The sequence below is a fragment of the Melospiza georgiana genome, chromosome 19 (assembly GCF_028018845.1).
Source record: "Melospiza georgiana isolate bMelGeo1 chromosome 19, bMelGeo1.pri, whole genome shotgun sequence".
Classification (NCBI taxonomy): domain Eukaryota; kingdom Metazoa; phylum Chordata; class Aves; order Passeriformes; family Passerellidae; genus Melospiza; species Melospiza georgiana.
This window is the reverse complement of record NC_080448.1, coordinates 11,673,730-11,695,379: the sequence shown is the minus strand read 5'-3', so window position 1 is coordinate 11,695,379 and position 21,650 is coordinate 11,673,730. Positions and strand designations below refer to the sequence as shown.

At 48.3% G+C, this 21,650-nt stretch overlaps 1 protein-coding gene across 1 annotated transcript; it reads left to right on the top strand.

Moving 5' to 3' along the window:
- The first annotated feature begins 198 nt into the window (after nt 1–198).
- On the top strand, nt 199–20,116 carry PPM1D (protein phosphatase, Mg2+/Mn2+ dependent 1D). Its single transcript, XM_058037769.1, has 6 exons — nt 199–743; nt 4,772–5,000; nt 7,561–7,685; nt 13,450–13,640; nt 15,452–15,691; nt 18,713–20,116. Exons 1-6 carry the CDS (start codon nt 305–307, stop codon nt 19,241–19,243), a joined length of 1,755 nt encoding a protein of 584 aa, XP_057893752.1. The 5' UTR covers nt 199–304; the 3' UTR covers nt 19,244–20,116.
- Nucleotides 20,117–21,650: the final 1,534 nt, after the last annotated feature.

Below are 21,650 nucleotides of genomic sequence, written 5' to 3'. Positions count from 1 at the left end.
GAGGCTCCCGCTGGGTCCCGTCCCGTCCTGCCCGGGCTCGGTCGCGGTCGCGGTTTTGCGATCTCCGCCGGCCGCAGGGGGCGCCGCGGAGCCCGGGCCGCGCCCGCCGCCCCTTCCGCCGCGGCGGGGCCGGCAGGGGGCGCTGGGCGGGCCGGGCCCGTTCCCGTTCCGGCGGGCGCAGCGAGCGGCAGCGGGAGCGGCCCGGGCCGCCGCGGACATGCCCGAGCGCCGCCGTCTCCGGCAATAGTCGTCGGCGGGCGGGCAGCGGCGGGAGCGCCGCGCGGAGCCGCCCCCCCTTCTCCCCATGGAGGGGCCGTACGCGCTCGGGGTGAGCGTGTTCTCCGACCAGGGCGGCAGGAAATACATGGAGGACGTGACCCACATCGTGGTGGAGCCCGAGCCGCCGCCGGCCGGGGCGCACAAAGGCGGAGCGGCGCCCGCAGGCCCCGGCGCCGCCGAGCCCCCGGCCGAGAGCGGGCGGCGGCGGGGAGGGACCCCGCGGGCGGCCGAGGACGGAGCGCAGCCCCCCGGCACCGGCCCCGGGCGGCGGCCGCGCCGCTCCGTCGCCTTCTTCGCCGTGTGCGACGGGCACGGCGGGCGGGAGGCGGCCCAGTTCGCCCGGGAGAACCTGTGGGGCTTCATCAAGAAGCAGAAGGGATTCTGCTCGGCCGAGCCCGCCGAGGTGTGCGCGGCCCTGCGCAAGGGCTTCATCGCCTGCCACCGCGCCATGTGGAAAAAGCTGCGTAAGTGCCCGCGGAGCCTCCGCTGCCCCCGCCGCCTTTGCTGCCCCTCTCCCGCACTATTGTGAGCGCCTCCCTCCCTAAATCCCTGCTGCCGTCCCCGCGCCGGGAATCGCGGCGGAGGCGGGAGGGCAGCCCGGCCGATAATTCGGGAGAACGAGGAACACTGGATGGCACGCTGGGAGAGCAGAGATGTAAACACGGGGCGAGCATACGCTGCTGTGTTACGTAGCTGGGGATGGGGCGATGCTAGGGCTGCAGTTTGTTTTCGGGGTGTTAGGCGTTAATTTCCAACTTCGATTCATTAGGAAGGTCTTAATCTTGTTGCCTTGGGTAATCGCACTGAACTCCCCCCTTGCATTTCCCTTGCGTCATGAAAAGGGGGAAAAAAGTAATTTTAACAAACTGAAATGGGCTGGGAACGGTGGTTTTTTCCATAACAGTGCTTCTGACTGTTTTTCTGAGTCCTGATGGAAGGATTGAAATTGTGTCTGGTTTATAACTCGTTCATGTGTGAGCGTTGGGGAATACTCAATGTCCCTGATAAATAGAAAACGCACTTAGTATCCTCAGGATGGTTTTGATAGATATAGCTATATATATCGTTATTTTGTATTTATGTATGTGTTAGTTGATTAGGTGCAGTAGCATGGACGCTGTAAATAAGTCCATGAGTTAAGGACAGGAGCATGCCCAGACAAGTGACAGTCACCATTCCTGTACTCATCCCTCTCCCCGAGGTCTTCTGAGGCCGCAGTTGAAGTTTCTGAAGGGTTTTTTTTTTTTTTCTTCCTGAGGTGAAGGTTCTGACTTAGAGCGTTGTTTATATAGAATGTGTAGAATGTGAGTGTATTATTTGTGCATTTAGGCATGCAAAAGCCTCAGAGAAAAAGCAAGAGCAGGATTCAGTGTGTGAAGGGAGGTGTGGAACACGGTAGAACTGGATCCAGAATAGTGACAGTGACAGCTGGGCTTGGGAGGGAAACCTGAAAAGCAAGAATTGCACTCAGTGCACCTTGAGCTTTCAGTGGGTGATTCAGGAGGGGTGTGGGGTAATTATAGTTTCAAAACAGTTTCATTTTCCTTTTTCTTGAATAGCAAAATAGAGAAGTTGTGCAAATGTCAGATACTTGAGGAGATATTGGGGGAAGGAACGGTAAGTTTGAGGGTACAGAGGGAAGGGTGTGAGTTTTAGAAGCACCAGAACTTGCCCACATCCTTGGCAATGGGGTGTGCAGCCTCCTGGGCTGCAGGGCTGGCTGATAAGGAGCAAAATGTGTGAACAGGGGACGTGGCACGGGGTGGGGGCAGATAAGGAGCTCAGTTTTCTGGCTGTCGAGTCCCTGGTGTGTAATTTGTCACTGGAACTCTGTGTGAGCACCGAGGCAGGAGGGGGAGAGTGCAGGGAGCTCTGTTCAGTGATGGTGTTTAGCAAACAGCACCGGGGTTGTGGAAGCAATTGGAATTGTTGTGAGAAACAGCCCAGCTCTGGCTTTGGTGGCACTCCGAGGTGGGCTGTTTGGTAAACTCCAGAGCGTGTTTGCTCCTCCTGGTTCCTGCTGCACGTGCTGAGCAGCCCGAGCTCTGTGGGACAGGCCCATCATTATCTCTGCTTTATTACTTCATCCTGTTCTGGAGGCCCAGTGGGAATTCTACTGACAGGCAATCATTTTCCACATTACCATGTGTAAAGCAGCAGCTTTTATCTGTGTGTTGGTGACACTGTGGGCACCAAATGGAGACTGGCTGTGTTGGTGCCTTGAGGTGTGTGGGAGAATGGTTTGGGATTTTGGGGTGGAGGATGGAGCTTTCAGTGGGCTGTTGGAAGGGAACTTGGACTCAGCTGCTCTCTTGGTTGTTGGAGGTTCTGTAGGTGTCCCCTGATAGACACAAACCACACTGATCATGACAGTACCAGAAAAATGCCCATTTGTCACCGGTGATCATTTTTGGCATTAATTCTGTAGTAATAAAATTCTCTGAATGCCAAAGGTCTTCTGGAGTGAGAGTTCATTTTGGAAGGTACTGAATGGGTTGAGTTTATGAGGTCAAAGTTACAAAGCTGAGTGTGAAGGGCAGTGGTTTTCAAGCACGGGGAGGGGTATGTTTTAGAAAGATGTGCTGTTGGTGCTCCTGATCCCTGGAGGAGCTGGGTCCGTGGATTTGATTTTAATGCTTGAGATCAGAAGAAAACCCAGCAGTTCTGGCACTTTGGTGTCTCCTGGTGAGACACAATCTCTGGAGAGAACTGGGAGCAAGGCATGAACTGCAGTCTCTGGATAGGCAGGCAGATAATTCCTGATTTTATTGAGCCTAAAATCTGAGGCTGCTGCATCATTCCTTCTCCCACAAGTGGGTGATTTCCTTCTCTCTGCTCCCCATCCCCATAAAGACTGATTTGACTCTCTAATACATTTTATTGCTGTTCAGGGATTGTTACACTGACAGAAACTCATTAGTTGCAGCTTGTTTTCTGTTAAGTGCATGGTTGAAGTCCTCATTACCACTTGGCTCCATCCCTTGTTTGCTTTCCTTTTGGAATGTGTTAGATTTAATATCCTCAGTTAAAACTGCCAGACAAAGTACTTCCAATAAGCTGATTGAATGTTTGTGTTCTTGAAATAAAGCTGCTCCTAGGGAGAAAGTGCATTTTAGTATTTTGAGCACAAAGCTGGAACTGTTGGAACTTAAATGATTAAATTGTGCTGGCTGTCTTGGTAGCTTGAAATGCAACTTTTACCTTCATACTGCCTGTGAATTCTACATCTCCAAATTCTCCTTTTCCATCAGCTCTCTTCCATGTCTTCTTCCCTCAGGCACCTGAGCATCAATCGATGCTACTAGAACTTAAGGTCTTCATTTTGTTTTGATTTTGTTTAACGCTTTAGAAGGTTAAAATATCAGTTTTCACAGAGGGTAAGGTATAACTGTGCTTTCCTTTTCTCTCCTGGTGTGTTCATTTGCCGTGTGTTTGTTGTGCCACAGGCAGAAACCGAGGATGCAGTGCTTTGGCAGCCTGAGCTGGGTATTTCCTGCAAACAGCTTGTGTCACAGTGGAGTTTTTGTGTGGTGCTGTGTGAGCCTGACTTGTGAAGAGCAGGAGATAGAATGTGACAGGGAGATGAGGCTCCCTTTGGAGCTTGTCTGAGTGGGTGCAGCCAAGGAGAAACATGAGGCTGCTGCTGGCACTGGGAACCAACTGATAACTGGGAGCTGAGCCTGCCTTTGTGGGTGCTGGGCTGGCAGGAGGGTGGTGTGGCTGGGTTTGTGGCTCCATGGGGTTGTTGTCTCTGTCAGTTTGTGCACTTTGGGGGAAAAATCAAGTTGTGTTGACACAAAAATAGAGAAGGAGTAAAAGAAAAACTGAGATGGGATGTAATTGGAGAGTGTAGTGTAACAGCAAGTTCATAGAAGTGCTTTGAGGGCAGAGCAGCTGAGGAAGGAGATTTCCCTCACCAGGTGTAGCTGTGTTATTGCTCTGAATTCCAGGGATATCTCCTGTAGAATTTAAGGGGAGCACACTGAGATAGTCTGAATTATGCAGCTCTCCAAAGGGAAGCGTGAGTAAAACATTTGAGATGTCATTCAGCACAAAATTTTGCTGTTCCGCCTATGAAAGTAAAGTAGTTTTTCTTCCTTCCAAGGGAATCAGGAATGTCCACAAATCCTGATTGCCAATCAAATACCCAGACAAAGTAACTGAATTTAGGACATTTCTACTACTTCAGACAGGGAAGTGAAGAGTGAATCTCAATGAAACACTGGATTGATCCCGTTCAGCCCCAAGGAGCACAACATCTTCCCCATGTTCTTCTAGTGATGCTTGGCATATCAAACCAGAGGGGGCAGTTTTTAGAACCCTGTTGTGGTGCTTTGATCCTGAGGCTGGGGAAGGATGTTAAATGAGTGGGGGGACACTGCTGGGCCTGCCCGTTGTTATCACACCCCACAAACCCCTGAGACCCCATTCCCAGTTCCCCAGAGCTAACCCTGTGCTTTCTCTGTGTTTTTTGCCTGGTTTCTCCCTGCAGCAGAGTGGCCCAAGACCATGACAGGGCTGCCCAGCACGTCGGGCACCACGGCCAGCGTGGTGATCATCCGCGGCTCCAAGATGTACGTGGCACACGTGGGGGACTCGGGGGTGGTGCTGGGGGTGCAGGACGACCCCAAGGATGACTTTGTGAGAGCTGTGGAGGTGACACAGGACCACAAGCCAGAGCTTCCCAAGGAGAGGGAGAGGATTGAAGGCCTTGGGGGCAGGTAGGTGGCACTGTCTTATTTTCTGGGAAAATCCCCTTGCCCAGGATTCTTCTCCTGGGAAGCTGAGAAAGCCTCAGAGAAAAAGGAAAACAATATTATCTCATTGCTTCTCCTGTGTTTTGCTGCTTTGGAATGTGGTTTGGACATTGTTTACCAACAGGTGATTGTTCATTGATTTAATGTGAATTGTTTTTACTTATTGGCCAATTATGGCCCAGCTGTGTCGAGGCTCTGAAGAGAGTCACAAGTTTTTAGTTATTGTCTTTCAGCCTTCTGTCTGTATCCTTTCTCTATTCTTTAGTATAGCATTCTTTTATATAATATCATAAAGTAATAAATTAGTCTTATCATAAAGTAATTAATAAATTAAATAATATAATTAATAAATTAGTCTTATAATAAAATAATAAATTAGAACATGGAATCAGATTTATTCCTCCCTGCCACAGGGGACCCCAGAAAATACCACAGGTAGGTTTGTCTGCTCTCACTGAGCTAAGCCTGAGCTTGTTGTGGGAGGGCACACAAGGAGCTGAATCTCAGCTATTTCTCTTTTGTCCTCTTAATTTTTCTTACAGCTTACTGGGGAATAAATACAGGGATCCATTGTTACATGGTTGTGTTTTTTGTTAGTGGTTTATGGTGTATCCAGAACTTTAATTTCCTGGTGGATCACACAGCTGAGGTGTGCTTACAGTTCTAAATGTTCACCAACAACTTTGCAAGCAGAGATGTTAATTTTTGGCCTATTTCCCTTTAAATTCTGAGGAACCTTCAGGTTGTGCAAATTGCCTTTTCTTGTGGGTGAAATGATAGGAGGTCTAGAATATCCAGTTTGTCCCAGCACTCTGATTTCTCAGGCATGCTGCATTGTCCCTGAGATGACAATGGCAGCTCTTGAATGGACTCCTCAAAGCCTCTGCTTAGGGAACCTGAGAAAAATCCTGGATTTGCAACAAAATCCCCCCTTTGCTGTTCTGACAGCACAGTTTAGCAGCTGTCCTTGCAGGAGCCATTCCTCCCCTGGCAGAGCTGGGCTGGGTGTGCTCCCTGGCAGTCAGGGGGAGCAGGCAGGGCTCTCTCAGGTGGCACAAATGTCTGGGGACAGCCCCAGGGCTGGGCTCTGGGAGCTCTGTGTCCTCCTGGTGCTCACCAGATGGATGGGCACGGTCTGCTCCTCCAGCAGGGATCACTGGAGGTTTTCCTGCTGACATCTTTCACGTGGGAGCCCTGTCAGCCATTAACCTGCAGATATTTGTGGCTCTGCCAGGTGGGAGTTAATCAGGGGCACTTTTGCTGTAGGTTTCTCAGAGGTTGGAAGTCTGAAGGTGCAGAAAACCATTCCCTGAAGCTTAGTATTGACAGGAATGGTTAATTTTTAATTTTTCAAAAATTTTTGCTGGTGCTCCTCCTGTTTTTCCCAGGTTGGCTGTGAGGCATGTGGTGGGAGTGAGGTGGAAGTGCAGCTGTGCTTGGGAATGCCTTGTCTTTCATCAGAGCAAACTGGGAACCCTTAATGAGAGAGCATGAGGGAGTCTTCCATTAAAATGCCATTTCCCAGTAACAGTCTGAGTGTGGGATGAGGTTTTTTTTCCAATAGTGAGCTCTGTGTGGTCATCAGCTGTACGAGTGGATGAGATCAGGTTTTAGGATGTGGTGTTTGTGACTGTGCCGTGCTCTGGATGGAGCAGAACATGCCCTTGTTGTTAAGGCCTTTGAAGTGTCAGGAAGTGCATCTTGAATGGCTTCAGCATGAGGAATCCTGAGGCTGTTCCAGAGCTGCTCAGTTTCTAATTACCAATGGCTGTTCCTTGGATGAAAGGAACTTTCAAGTATCCAGCTCCTAACTTGGTTGGGACTGAGCTTTGCTGGTGCCTGGGTTCATTAGCTCTTATTCCTTGATGGTTCATATTTGTTCTTCTCCCTTCCCTGCCTGACACAGCTGCCCCAGTTATTTGCTCTGCAGCTCCTGCAGTGCCACCTGGGAGAGCCAAAGCAGTGCTCAGTGCTCAGAGCAGGTGTTCACATGCAAATGCAGAGCAGTTCTCCCATCTCCTGCTTCCTGCACACACCGGCCCAGGACAATTCCTCTTTTGTGTCTGCCTCCTGTTGGTGTTCCTTCCATCAAGCAAATCCTTCCAGGAGGCTGCTCTTTCTTTGCTGTTGTTTCAAGGGTGCCATGCTGCTCTGTGCAGCCAGACTTTGGGAGATGGAGAAGAGTGAAGGAGGAATTGACACCTGATGAGCTGGTGTTGATGGTCCTCATCTGAGGGAGGCAAATTCAGTTCTGCTCTGACTCTGACCGATTAAAAAGACACTCTTGCATATTTTGTAACCAGCCAGAATTTCTTCCAGGTCTTCATTACCTTGGTTTTTATTTTCTTCTGCCCTTCATCTCTCACTTTTCCCCTTGGATATGGGACGATATCAAACAAAGTGCTGTCATGTGTTTTGAAATAGGAACTTGCCATCATTATTACCTCCACATTTGCACATTTACCTGCTTTTCCTCATTGGCACCACTGCTGTTGCTAACCCCTGTCCCTGTGTGTGCTTGCAGTGTGATCAACAAGTCTGGTGTGAACCGTGTGGTGTGGAAGAGGCCCCGGCTGAGCCACAACGGCCCCGTGCGCCGCAGCACCGTCATCGACCAGATCCCCTTCCTGGCCGTGGCCAGAGCCCTGGGTGAGTCCCTGAGCTCTGCTCAGCCCTGCCTTTGCCCAGCACACAATGCACAGGGCTCTCCTCACCTGCCTTCTCACAGTCTGGCCCTTGGAAGTGTGTTTTTAATGCAATTATACTGTGTTTTTTGAATAATGCTGTGATTGCGGAGAGATTAAAAAGAGATTAAAATTGGAGAGGAAAGAACCTGACTTCTAACTTTCAGGGTTTTCAGTGTCAGCCCTACAAGGATGGGATTTAATTTTACCACCAGCTAGTCAAAAATTACAGCCACATTATCTCAGTGAGGAGGAGACAAATGTGCTCTCCCTCCTGGAGACACACAGGGCTTGCACGTTTCCATTTGCACCAGAAATGAAGTTTTGCTGGATGGTGTATGAATTGCTTCAGTGTTTCTTTTGTGGAGAATATTTTGGCACAGAATGAAGTGAAAGTTAAATCTATTTAATTTTAACTTGCCTTTATGAGAGCACTAGAAATGAGAGGAGCTGTCTTTGATGAGCACCTCATTCCAAGGACAGAAAGGGATCTTGCAGGACTAGAAATTGTCCTGCAATATCCTGTGATGATTTTTTTTTTGGGAAGTATTCTTCACTGAATTATTTGGTATCTCTTACCCATGAGTGTTAGTGTTTCTGGTCATTTTTCTCCTTAAATTCCACTGCAGAATGCCAGTCTTTGGCTGTTCATGTTCTCTCCTTTGTGCAGTGAGGAGTTTTCTGTGCAGGTACCCCCAGCATAGTTTGTTTGATGGGATTGTGGTTTCCCTGTGGGAGCTGTGCTGGAATTCCTGGCTGGCAGCTTGGCAGTGCTGGCAGTGCCCATGGGGACAGGCTGTTCTGGGAGCCTCATTCCACAGCCTGCCTGTGTCTGATTTCACAGGCAGGAATAGCTGTGCCACAGGGGTTTGTCCAGAGTTAAGGAGAATTTTGCAGTGACAATGAACATGGAAGAGTCAGCTGTGTGTCAAGCAAGGAGTCACAGGTGCCTGAAAACTGAAAATTTTAATTTTAAGGACTTTTTCTCAGTATTTGAAAGTCCTTATGTGTCATATTTCAGGTAGGATAGAATTTATTTTGTGGTCAGGAGAACTGACTTAAGAATTTGAGTGAATCCTTTGGAGCTAATAGATGAGTAGCAAAAAACCTTCATCCCCTGAGCAGCACACTCCTGCAGGACAGGGAGGTGTTCCTCCTGGATTGCAAAATGTGAACACTTAATTTGGATTCATCATTTCTTCCTGGGATTGTTGCCTGTCCAAAGAACTGGCTGGCCTTTGGTCTGATTGCTCCCAGCAGCTGAACAGAAGGGTTTGGCTGGGGTTTCTGTGCAGATGGGAATTCAGGGAGCCATGCATTTGGTAGCCCCCAGTGCATTCTTGGCCAGCAAGTGCATGAAGAGAGGATTAATGAGAGTTTTCAGGTCCAAAAATGGGAGCACCTATCTCTTATCAATTCTGGGATTTGAAAGCTCAAACCCCATGCTGGGACAGCCTCCCCTCCTGCCTGGTCCCAACCTGGGTAAAAAATTTTAGCAGGACAATGAGAAAAACTTAGAGTTGGGAATTTATATTTAGAATCTGGGAGATTATCTGATTAAAATCCCTAAAATTTAGATCACAAATGATGTTTTAAGTGTCTCTCTCTGACCACACTTTAAAATATTTTGATGCAATGTCATCCCCCAGTCTTTAGGTCTAGTGCACTGTTAAGGAGTTGAGGAAAGGTTTTGGAAATAAAATAGGAATACAGGAGTAAAGCACTGTGGAAAAGCTGCACTCAGGCAGCAGAAATTCCTGGTGCAGAAGAAATCCTTGTGGCCAGATGAATTCTGCTGACATACCCTTCCCCATTCTGATTGTCAGAAGTGCCCTTCTGCCCTAAAATAATAATTTCTGGTATGCACAGTGGCTGTGTTTAAGTATTTAAATAATGCTTGATTTATTTATAGCCCCAGAACAAGTCAGAACTATTTGGGCTTTGTGCTGTCCCTGTAGAGCATCTGTGAGATGTTTAATGCACCCAGCAGCTTTCTGTGTCTCCTAACAAACCATTTCAATCTGTGGTTCTGTGTTTTCACAGCTACTTCTGCTGACCTTTTCTGGGCAATGAGAACATATTTTCTTTTTTTTTTTTTTTTAATACTGATTTGCCCTGCAATAGATACTCTTGAATGTGTGCTGAGGGATTGCCTGGCACTGTTGGAGCTGTTTGGGAGGTGTTGCAATGAATGAATGATGAAAGCTGAGGCAGGAGCCCCTTGGTTCAAGCACTCCCTCCTGTGGGAACGTGAACTCTGCTCTCCCTGGGTTTTCTGTAGGAACGAATCAGGCTCAGCCCTGTTTCAGTGGAGCAGCCTCCAGCATGCAGGAATTTCCTGCTGCCCTCTAGGAGCAGTTGTGAACCAGAGCAGGGGATGCACGTGGAGCTGCTGCAGGATCTTTGACAGGGCCAGGGGAGCTGTTCCAGAACATCTGACTGCGTGCCAGAGCTGCTTTGTGGAGCTCTCTGAATGCACATTCCATGAAATCCTGGGCAAGAGGCTATGGCTGGCCTCAAATGATCTGAGGAAATTGCTGTGTAAGATTTTAGGGTTGTTTATTTTACTGTTTTTCACATTAAATTACCAAACAGAGTGGGCACAGCTGCCACTCAGTTTTTCCTTCCTGCTCCGTTGCAGGCTATGAACCTGAATCACATGGAATTGTAGAAGTTGTATTTACAGCAATTTCCAGCTCCTATTGATAATTGCTTTTCTGTTTTATCTCTATAAAACCAGACAAACTTGGGGTGCATTTGGGATTCCTCTCTTGTCCTCAGGATATCTCGTACAATTTTCTCCAGCCCTGAGACAAAACAATGTGTGTGCATTGCTCTGGGATCTGTGTGTAACACATCCTGTGAGGGCACCTGTGGAGAAAAACTTTGGTTTAAAAAGATCTGGGATTAATCAGTCTGAGGTTTCATTTTGGACTGAGTTATGAAAGTATTCTTTCCTCTATTAAAATCAAAAGCCCCTTTTATATGCAAAACGGCATCTCCAGCAACTGAAATGAAAGACTTGATTTATGTAATTTCTGGACATGCTTTAGCTCTAAGAAGGCTTTGGGTTTAATCCAATCCAGCCCACTTACGTGAGGGTGTTTTTGTTTGTAGCTGCCATTGTTCCCTGGCAGCACTTGACTTAGGAGTGGCTTTGTTGTAGGATTTTATAAGGTAACAGTAAGAGAGACTGCCTAGTTTGATATATTCTCACAGGCAGCTAAATTAGTTTCCTGCTCCTTTAGTATCTGATTTCAAACATCTATTTCACTTTGTGAGATGCAGTGTAGATCTCTGTATATTATTCTAAGAAACAGGTTTTTCTGGAAGATATGGAAGGAACTGCATTAATAACTTTATTTCCCTTTGGTTTGGAAAAGAAATATGCAAAGGAATACTCCCAGTGTGTAAGTTTTTAAAGAACAAGATTGTCAAGAGTTTTGTAAATGTTTGGGTTTTAATTCAGAACAAAAATAGTCTGGCTCTGAAATGGAATCCTGAGAGCCTGGCACTGCAGCCTCTGGCACATCCCAGAGGGTCACTGCTCTGTCTGCTTGCTTTGGAACACAATTAAAGACTTCAGAGAGCTCTGAAGTGCTCAGGGAAACTCTGCAATGCTCAGGGAAACGTGTTCTGTGCTCTCTGGCTGCTCTCCTCTCCCTTTGCCCTTCCCAGAGCTGTGACAGAGGCTGCCTCAGAAAATTCCTCTGCAGGTTGGTACTGCTGGGCTGTAAAACTCTCCAGCTGGGCAGGGATGGGGGGCACAGCTGGGCAGCAGCTCCAAAAAGCTTTGCCTTAGGCTGGGGAGCTCTGCCCTTCAGGGGAAAACACAAAATAAAGCTGTAAATGTCCTTCTCCCCATGGGCTGGCCTTGGTGGGCTCAGGGTTGGAGGGTCTCTGGGGGTCTCTGTGTGCCCTCAGGAGTTTGGAATCCTCGGAGCAGCCCCTGGTGATATTCCCAGCTCTCCTGTGAGGATTTTGGAGCAGATCCCTGCAGTCAGCGTGGGCATGGCTTGGCTGTTTCCTCGGGGAGGGAGCAGATGGACAGGATGACACACACACGGGCTAAAGAACCCAAATTAATGAACATCGGGTTATTTTTATCACCCAGCACGGTGTTTTTAATTAAAAACCCGATTCAGCTCATAACGTTTTGTCATTTCTCCTACATGAGCACGAACAAACTGGAGGTGTAAGGATATCGCATATTTTGCTGTTTGCTGTTTTTACCCGCTGCGGCTGACAGGATGTGAGGGGTGCAGGGGCACTTTCCATGGCAATTCACCTGCACTCCTTGCTCAGCTCTCCTGTTTCCAGTGTTTATTTTGATCTCGCTGCCAGCTGGCTGTGTCGGGAGCCCGAGTGCACCTCTGTAGGAGCGGGCTTGGCTTTTAATTAGCGCTCATTAGCAGCGTGCGCTTGTGGGGCTGCGGAGGGACAATCGGGGCTCTAATGAGGACGGGCTGCGCTGGAGTGGGGTAATTGAGTTGGAGTATTCCCTTTCCTGCTTCTGGAAAAGTCTTTTCAACTGGTTGATAGCTTAGGGCAAAGCTAATGGAGGCGAGGAGGAAGACAAAAAGCTTATTTATTGTCTTTAAAAGGGTGCTGATGGATGTGGAAGAAGCTCCAGGCTTTGTCCAGCAGAAAGCAAAGGAAGAGCCTGACAAAACCTGACTCTCGAGTTGTGGAGCTTCTGTTTGCTGCTCGGCTCTGACAGTTCAATTAATTTCTGCTTTTAAAGCTGTGTGTTCCGCACACAAAAATGTAACCAGTGCTTGCAAGTAATAATAATGTTACTTTTTGCTGCTTATCGCCACAGGAAGCTGTTTGCGAACCTGGAAATAAATTTTTAAAAGAGGTGTTAGGACAAATTATTATTATTCTTGATTTGAAGGCCTAGCCTTAGAAAAGGTTTTTAATTTTTCAAGAGTACTTGATAAATATAATTGAAATAAATTGCTGTGGCAGTGCATTTTTCTCCTGGAGTGGTTTTTACTCGAGGATGGTTTGGAGGGAGCTCTTGAGCCAGGGCATGATTTGCTGCGTTGTTCAGCTTTGTTTCTGCTGAGGTGACCCCAGATCCATTCACACGGTGAGAGGGATTTAAAAATAGCAATGTTCCCTGCACAGGGCCGTCCTGGGGAGAGGCTGGAGCTGCTCTGTGCTGCCTCCCTGCAGGGCCCTGTTCCTGTGGCTGCTGCCCAGCCCCGGCACGGGCTGTTCCTGCCCCCCGTGCCCTGCAGGGATGCTCCAGCGATGGCACAGGGAATTGAGCAGGGAAAAGGCTTCAGGCTCCTCCTTTGCTTTTTGCTTTGTGCCTTCCCTGTGGCACCTGCACACACGAATATTGGCATGTTTGGTGTGGGATCAACAAAATCAGGTTTTATTTCTGTTTAAGGAGAGGCTCAATTCAGATAGATTTTTGTTTGGAGAGTGGTTAAGGTTTCACCATTTTCTAGGCATTAATCTGTTTCATTTCTCCTTTTTCCACAAATACTTGTTTTAAGAGAGTGGAACACCTCTGATTACAGCTTGGTTTAGTCTAAAGAGGATTAAAAGGTGGCAGCAGCTGAGCAGTGACTGGGCTGGAATTTCTTTACGTTCCTGCTGGTGACTCAAGGCTGATTTTGATGGATTTCCTGGGAAGGAACATTTTCCTCTGTTTTCCAAGAGTGGGATTCCTCACGTGCTGTTTAACAATTCCAACCCATTTTGTGCTTTGCCAGGTGATCTCTGGAGCTATGACTTCTACAGTGGGGAGTTTGTGGTGTCCCCTGAGCCCGACACCAGCGTGCACACCATTGACCCCCAGAAGCACAAGTACATCATCCTTGGCAGTGACGGGCTCTGGAACATGATCCCCCCTCAGGATGCCATCTCCATGTGCCAGGATCACGAGGAGAAGAAATATTTCATGGTGAGGGCAGTGGCCAGAAGTCAGGGTGGAAATCTCATCCTTGTTACCTCTAAAAACTGTTCAGCCTGGTGGGGATGAAAAGCACCCGATGGAGTTGTTGGGGTTGGGGCAGATTGATGGTTTTGCCATGACATAAAAGCTGTTACAATGTGGCTGATGGTAAATACCATGGGTACTAACATTGTTTAAATTATTTGCCTTATGTTTTGGGGAAATTTGACTGGCAGGGTGCTGTCTGTGAGTAATAAAGGAGATAATGAGTTTCTTCTCTAAGGAAGTTACACAAAATGCTGTCTGAACATTAAATTTATTTCACATTAAGGTGCATGCTATAATGCAGACTGTTTAGACTGAATTAAATTACTCTCTGATTTATTTTACCAAACAGTTGAGAATTTATATTGGAGCATCAGAGAGTAAACACTCTGTGAGCCCCATGAGAGACTTTGCAAAGCCTGTAGGTTGTGTTCCAACCTCTGACAAGCTACTGCTGTGTTACGAGCTCCTTATGCTGTTTAAAGCTCTGTGTGTATGTGGAACGTGCCACAAACTGACTTAAGGTGGATTTGAGAAGGAAGATGTGTTTTAATTGGCATTTCTGGGGCTGCTGTGGGCATGGTTTGTAGGAGTGTGTGTGGCCCAAGGTGCCTTGGGGGTAGCTCTGTGTGACAGTGTCCCCTGTGTGTCCCCAGGGTGAGGCGTGGCAGTCCTGTGCCCGGGTGGCTCTGTGTGTGTGATGCTCTGTGTAACATTGTCCCTGTGTCCCCAGGGTGAGGCATGGCAGTCCTGTGCCTGGATGCTGGTGGCTCTGTGTGTGTTTGGTGGCTCTGTGTGTGTGTGTGGTGGCTCTGTGTGACACTGTCCATCTGTTCCCATGTCCCCAGGGCAAGGCACGGCAGTCCTGCGCCCGGATGCTGGTGGCTGTGTGTGTGTGTGACACCCTGTGTGACACTGTCCCTCTGTCCCCAGGGCGAGGCCCGGCAGTCCTGTGCCCGGATGCTGGTGGCTCTGTGTGTGTTTGGTGGCTCTGTGTGTGTGATGCTCTGTGTGACACTGTCCCTCTGTCCCCAGAGCGAGGCATGGCGGTCCTGTGCCCGGATGCTGGTGGCTCTGTGTGTGTTTGGTGGCTCTGTGTGACACTGTCCCTGTGTGTCCCCAGGGCGAGGCCCGGCAGTCCTGTGCCCGGATGCTGGTGGCTCTGTGTGACTCTGTCCCTCTGTCCCTCTGTCCCCAGGGCGAGGCCCGGCAGTCCTGTGCCCGGATGCTGGTGGCTCTGTGTGTGTTTGGTGGCTGTGTGTGTGTTTGGTGGCTCTGTGTGACTCTGTCCCTCTGTCCCCAGGGCGAGGCCCGGCAGTCCTGTGCCCAGGTGGCTCTGTGTGTGTGATGCTCTGTGTGACTCTGTCCCTCTGTCCCCAGGGCGAGGCCCGGCGGTCCTGTGCCCGGATGCTGGTGGCTCTGTGTGTGTGTGGTGGCTCTGTGTGTGTGACACCCTGTGTGACTCTGTCCCTCTGTCCCCAGGGCGAGGCCCGGCAGTCCTGTGCCCGGATGCTGATGGCTCTGTGTGTGTGTGGTGGCTCTGTGTGTGTTTGGTGGCTCTGTGTGTGTTTGGTGGCTCTGTGTGACACTGTCCCTCTGTCCCCAGGGCGAGGCCCGGCAGTCCTGTGCCCGGATGCTGGTGGCTCTGTGTGTGTTTGGTGGCTCTGTGTGACACTGTCCCTCTGTCCCCATGTCCCCAGGGTGAGGCCCGGCAGTCCTGTGCCCGGATGCTGGTGGCTCTGTGTGACTCTGTCCCTCTGTCCCTCTGTCCCCAGGGCGAGGCCCGGCAGTCCTGTGCCCGGATGCTGGTGGGCCGTGCCCTGGGCCGCTGGAGGCAGCGGATGCTGCGGGCGGACAACACGAGCGCCATCGTCATCTGCATCGCGCCCCTGCGCGAGCGCGGCCGCTGGGACGGCGACGAGGAGCTGGTGCTCAACCTGGCCGAGGGGCCCAGCTACAGCAGCCCCGACTGCAGCAGCCTGCCCCCCTCCCGCTGCTGCACACCCCCCCTCAAGGTAAGGGTGCCCCAGGCCCCCCTCTGCCTCCCCCGGCTGCCCGGGGTGACTGGAGCGCTGCCAGAGATGCAGAAACACTCGCAGGAACTCCTGAGCTGTCAATTGGCATCGCTGTTGAATGTTGCTATTTTAAATTTTTAATTAATTTTTAATTTTAATTTTGAACTGCATACGTCTAGATAATCTATCACTGAGATTGGCTCAGTCAGTTAAAACCTGGTGTTGCCTTTGTGGGTCTCTTCCAGCTCTGGATATTCTGTGAAAGCTACAGTTATATCCTCAATACTTCTACCTGCAAAGGTTTGAGGACTGGACCAACTTTTAACCATGTTTATTAAAGAACTTTAGCACTCTGCCTTTGGTGTTCCAATGTATGAATTCTAGAATTGCTGCTGGTTGTTGATCTGTGCTTCCTCCCTAATCTGGAAGAAATTAGTGCAGTTACTTTACAAACCTTGAAATGCATTGTTTCTTAAAGTTTCCTGAGGTCCTCCCCAAGATTGAAGGCAGCCTTTTGAGACAGACAGGAAGCAGAGTGGGGCTCAGAGGTATTAAAAACCCATCCAACACACCCCCTTAGAAAACAAGGCTGCGCTGCAGTTTCTCTTCCTGCCTTGCCAGGTGCTTGTGTAGCTTGCCCAGCCCAGGGATTGCAGATTGTGAACCTGTTCCTGACAGGGTGTGCTTTCATTTGGGTTGGTGTGGTTGTGCTGGTGTTGGGCTTTTATTTTATTTCTTTTAAGGTTAAATTGGTTCCAACACATGTTGCTGTAAAGAACATTTTCTTTCTGTACTAGGAGATCTCATTATCTTCCTTTGGTTGATGTGATGTTCTTTGTTGAAGCAGTGACATCATAACATAAGGTCTTTCTGGAGGCTGCAAGTTTGAGCTGTTAACATAAAGCAGAGCTCTTCAGAGGGTTTTTGTTTTGTTGTTTTGTGGCTTTTCTTCCCCCCCTCGAAGAACTGGAGTGTAGTTATGAGTGGCTGTTTGTTTCAGTAATTACCAGCTGCTCCTGATTTAAGTCACTGTCCTTTGATGTTCTGCAGAATCTTCAGATAATTGTCCTTTGGGCAAAGGAAAAGAAAGCAGAAATTAGAAAGGGAGTTTTAAACATTCCCTTGGGAGAAACAAGCTGCTAATAAAATGGCAAGCTTCAACTTTGTCTCCTCCCCTTTCATCTAGCAGAGCAAAATCCATGGAAAGGGTTTTAAACCTAGCAAAATCTTGAGGAAAAAATTAAATTGTAAGTGCTCCTAAAATTTTCAATCACAGTTTCTGTGAGAGAAGCAGGGGTGGCCTTGATGCCTGACAGCTGCTACCTGCCAAAACAATTAATTCAGAAATAGATAGAAACCAAAGTTTCTTAATTAAACAAAAGTATTTCTTAATTGCTTGTCCTTCTGGCAGCAATTACTAATACCAAATTAATTTCAGTGTTCCTGAGGCCAGTGAGGAAGATTGATTGGATTGTTGAGAAATTCAGTTGGTGATTGGTGGTTTGTTTTCCTGTGTTGTTCCATCACTCTCCTGCACTCCATCCTGTGCCTCTCCTTGGCTCCCCAGAGCTGCTGCAGTCTCAGCTGTTTGCACCAGCAGGAGATGCTGGGGAAAAGAGCCACAACATGAAAGGTCTTGCACAATAAAAACCATAAAATGAAGTTTTATGTGACACAATGTCAGAAATTAAATGGAGCAGCTGAAGGAGCGTTGCCAGAGCTGCTCTCTGTGTGTGATCTGGTTCCCCCTGGGTTCTGCAGCAACTGAGATGGAGAATAACCTTTAAAATTCCATTCATAAGGGTCTTCCCTCTTGTTGCTAAATGTGGTAAAGGAATGGTATCCAAATGGTTTTGTCCACACATGGACAGCCACTGGAAAACCAGTGTGGATGCTGGGAACAATCCTGATTATCTTTTCTTTTGGAATGCATTTTGTTAAACCTGGAGTTGTTCTGGGTTGTGGGTTCAGAAGCATCTGTTTACTCACCTGAGATGTGTCCCTGACTGATTCAGCTGGGTGCATTTCACTCTGCAGCACATGATTTTCTTAAAATAATAACTGCCATTTGCCTTCCACTGGGGGAGTGGAGTGTGGCCTTGAAATTCACTTCTGGAGGCCTCACCGAGTAACCAGGGACAATTACAATTAAATCTTTAATAAGGTCAGAATTCCTATCTTCAGGGTGCTGCATAAACACTAATTTCCATAATCCCCCTGTGGATAGTGAGAGCAAGTCTTGTCCCCATTTTCCTGTTGGTAGAACTGAGAATGAGGCAGAACCACAGAAGAGATGAGGGTCAGGGTTTAGGAAGTGCCTGGTTCCTGGCACCTGGGTGCCTGTGCTTCCCAGGGGATGTGCTGTGAGGGATCCATGGGCAGTGAAAGTGTCACTTTGCACTGCAATCAGGAATATTTTTGTGTCTCCCACTGCCCCTCTGTGTGGCAGCTGAGCAGGAGTTTGTCCAGCCCTGCTGACCTGGTTGTGCAGTAACTGAGGGTGCTGGACATGACCAAGGTCAGGAGGCTCTTGCTGCCCTTTGGCCACTGACCACACACAAATCAGAGGGCAGTGCCTCTGCCAGGTCTGGTGGGGAGTCCTGGCTGGGTGTGGAAATGCTGCTGAGGATCACGGAGGTTTCAGGCTCTGCTTTTCCCTGAGTTCCCAGCAGCTGCCTGCAGATCCCTCATGTTCTGCAGCTGCACTTGACAGCCCCAGCTGGAATTGTTTCCCCCTCTCAGCAGGGAGAGAAGCTGAGCCTGCTGTGGAGCAGGATTTTCCTGCTTTTGATAAGGTTTAGGGGAATTCTGAAAGTGCCACGCACTGTCTGTACTCTCACGGGACAAAGTCAGTCCCTGGCAGTGTCCAAGGCCAGGTGGGATGGGAGCAAGCTGGGATGGTGGGAGGTGTCTGTGCTCATGGCAGAGTTTGGAATAAGTGGTCCTGCAGATCCTTCCCAAATAATTTTGCGATTCTATCGTTATATTTATTCTTAAGTATTTTGTTTTTGTTTTCCTCAGCTCACAGAAGATGACCCCTGGCCACGGCTGAACTCTGCTGAGCCCATTCCTCCCCTCCTGCACAGCAACACGCTCTCAGAAAAATACCTGGAGCTGCCAAACGAGATTGCCAAAAGCAGTTTACCTTCCTCAGGAGGAACCCCCAAGGATTCAGCCCCGCAGGAGGAGAAGTGCAGCAAAGCCCTGGCGCTGAGGCTCCAGGAATCCTACAGCAATGGTTTGTCGGTCAGCCTCTCCCCTTCCAACTCGGACCAAAAAGGCTTCAAGGTGTCCCCTGGCGGGCACGGCAAGGCGCAGGAGGCGGAGCGGCCGCCCCCGGGCAGCTTTAAGCGGACTCTGGAGGAATCCAACTCGGGCCCGGCGCTGAAGAAGCCGCGGCGGGGCCCGGCGCGGGGGCCGGGGGAGGGCGCGGCGGCGGCCCCGGCCCGCGGCAGCCCCGGCAGGCTGGCCATGCGGCGCAGCCTCCGCGGGCAGAAGAAGCTCAGCAGCTCCCTGTTCCACCCGCCCCGCAAAGCGCTGTGCGTCTGCTGAGCCTCCCCCGCCGCGGCCGCGCCCGATGCCAGCTCTTCCCCCTGATCGGTTTGGTTTTTTTAAAGTAGGAACTTTTTTTGGTATCCGACAGCTTTATCCCAGCCTTGTACTTGCTTGTATTATAACTGTGAATTTTGTAGATGTGTAGGGTAAAAGTCACTGTAAAATGTGTGTAAATTTGTATTCCTTCATATAAATGTAGTCTCTTTTCTTCCTTGTATAATTGTTACTGCGGGGCTAAGCCTTGTTTTAAAAAAAAAACCCACAAAAACAAAACAAAAAGTAAAATAATCCTTTTTGTTAATTTACTAAAGTCATCAATTTGTATACGCTTCTTGTGAGGAGAATTTCACAACTTTTTAACTAAAGTAAATTATTAAACAGAATGGAAGATATGTATTTTCGTAGTCTGATACGTTCCACCTAAAGTGTGTCTTTTAGAGAATACACTAGGTCTATATTTTCGTTTTAAATTTTAGATTTCTCTACTCAGAAATGAAATGTATGTGGAAGCAGAGATTTGAGTCTTGCTTTACACACCTCAATGTCGATTTTATGTTAATTAAAATACTATGCAGTATCTTATTTAGTTGTATTTTTTGTAACAATAATCGTCAAAAGTATTTAGCAAAAAAAGTGTGTTTTAAAAACTCCACCTCCCCAGAGCATCCCACAGAGCCATTCCCATCCCTGTTCCAATGATGGCATTTTCTCCAGGCATCACTGCCCTCCTGAGATGTGTTTTCTGCTATTCCAATACCAATGGTGCTGCTAATACCTTTCCACACAAGTTCTTAAATTATTTTATGACTATTTTCATTGACTATGTGGACCATGTGTATGTTCACCTCAATAAAACACATGAAAATTTGATGGGGATGCTTTTTATTTTTTTATTTGTATTTCAAGCTTGAGTTCTGGTATGTATTCAGCAGTGAAATATGAATTTATTATTACAAAGATATTCATATTTATCTGGTGTTAATTAAATATGTGAATACTCTCCCCTTTCTCACTGTGGCTTAGGAAACAAGTCATCCCAGTTAGATTTATGGCAGAGCTGATCTTGGCACTTTATCTTGAATAGTTAACTGTAGCAATATATTAAATTTTTAAAATTTTATTTTGCTGGGAAAGCAAAAGGGCAGTACTTTATTCCAGGCTGGTTATTTGTAGAAGCCAGTTCTTTACTGCTGGAACAATAAAACCTGGTTTGGAAGCAGGCCTGCTATCTATATGTGTTACCATGGTGACAGAAATCCCAGGGGATTTTATTCCTGAAAATATTCCCTTTCATCCATGCTGGGAACACAGCGCTGCCTCAGGAGATGAAAGAAGCAGCCTGTCCAAATTGGATCCTGCAAGGATTTATTTCTGTGAAACTTCACTTCATAAAGTATTGCTGTGATGTTGAAATTCTGCCCCAGATGGGCAGGAAAGGCTGCAGAGGCCACAACTGTGTGGGGTGACTGCCTGGCAACAACTATAATTACCTGTTTCCAATTAGTCTGCATTGAACCTTCCAAAGAGTGACTCTAACACCTCGGTTAGATGACTGTGTTACTACTAATAAGGGAAATATGCAAAATTAAAAGATTTATAGTGAATTTCCCAGGGTTTTTGCTCTACACAGAAGCAAAATTCAAGTTTCCATGGAGTTCTGCTGCACTCAGAAATGTGAGCTTCATTGAAGTTTCCTCAAGCCATTATAAACTTGGGCTTCCCCACCTTTTGTTTTTTCTTTTTTACTCTTAATAAATGAACCCAACCCTACAATTTTTCCTGGGGAATCTCCTGGATGATGGTGAGGATTAACTGCACTGGACAGAAAGTGCCCTGATGACAGAAACTGCCAGTGTTTTACTCCTGGGTATGCTTTGCCCACCTCTTCTATCATTTGACTTCTCTGAAATGAATATTCAAAGCTGAGAATTTACACCTGGTATGTTCACAGAGGCTCCTTTGGTAAGATCAAACCTGAGTTCCAACTTTTTCTTGCGAAATAAAGCTGTAATCTGTACAAAGCTGCTCACAGGCACTTGGTGGATGTTTTCAGTCACTGTTTCATTCTTCTGGTATGTGGATGATGGTGCTGTCACAGGAGTCAGGTGCATTCCTAGAGCAGGTCACCCCCTCCTGACCTGGTGCCACTGTCTGGAAACCTGAACCAGGGCCCCGTGTGTCACCCTGAGGCATCTGGGCAGTGCTGGACACCTGCAAACATAAATCACACACTGCGCTGGGCTGGAGGAGAACTTAAACATCAGGGGCAGGGTCACCTCCCACTGTCCCAGGCTGCTCCGAGCTGGCCTTGGACACTCCAGGGATGGGGCAGCCACAGCTGCTCTGGGCACCCTGTGCCAGGACCTCAATTCCCTCACAGGGAACGATTTATTTGTATAATCAA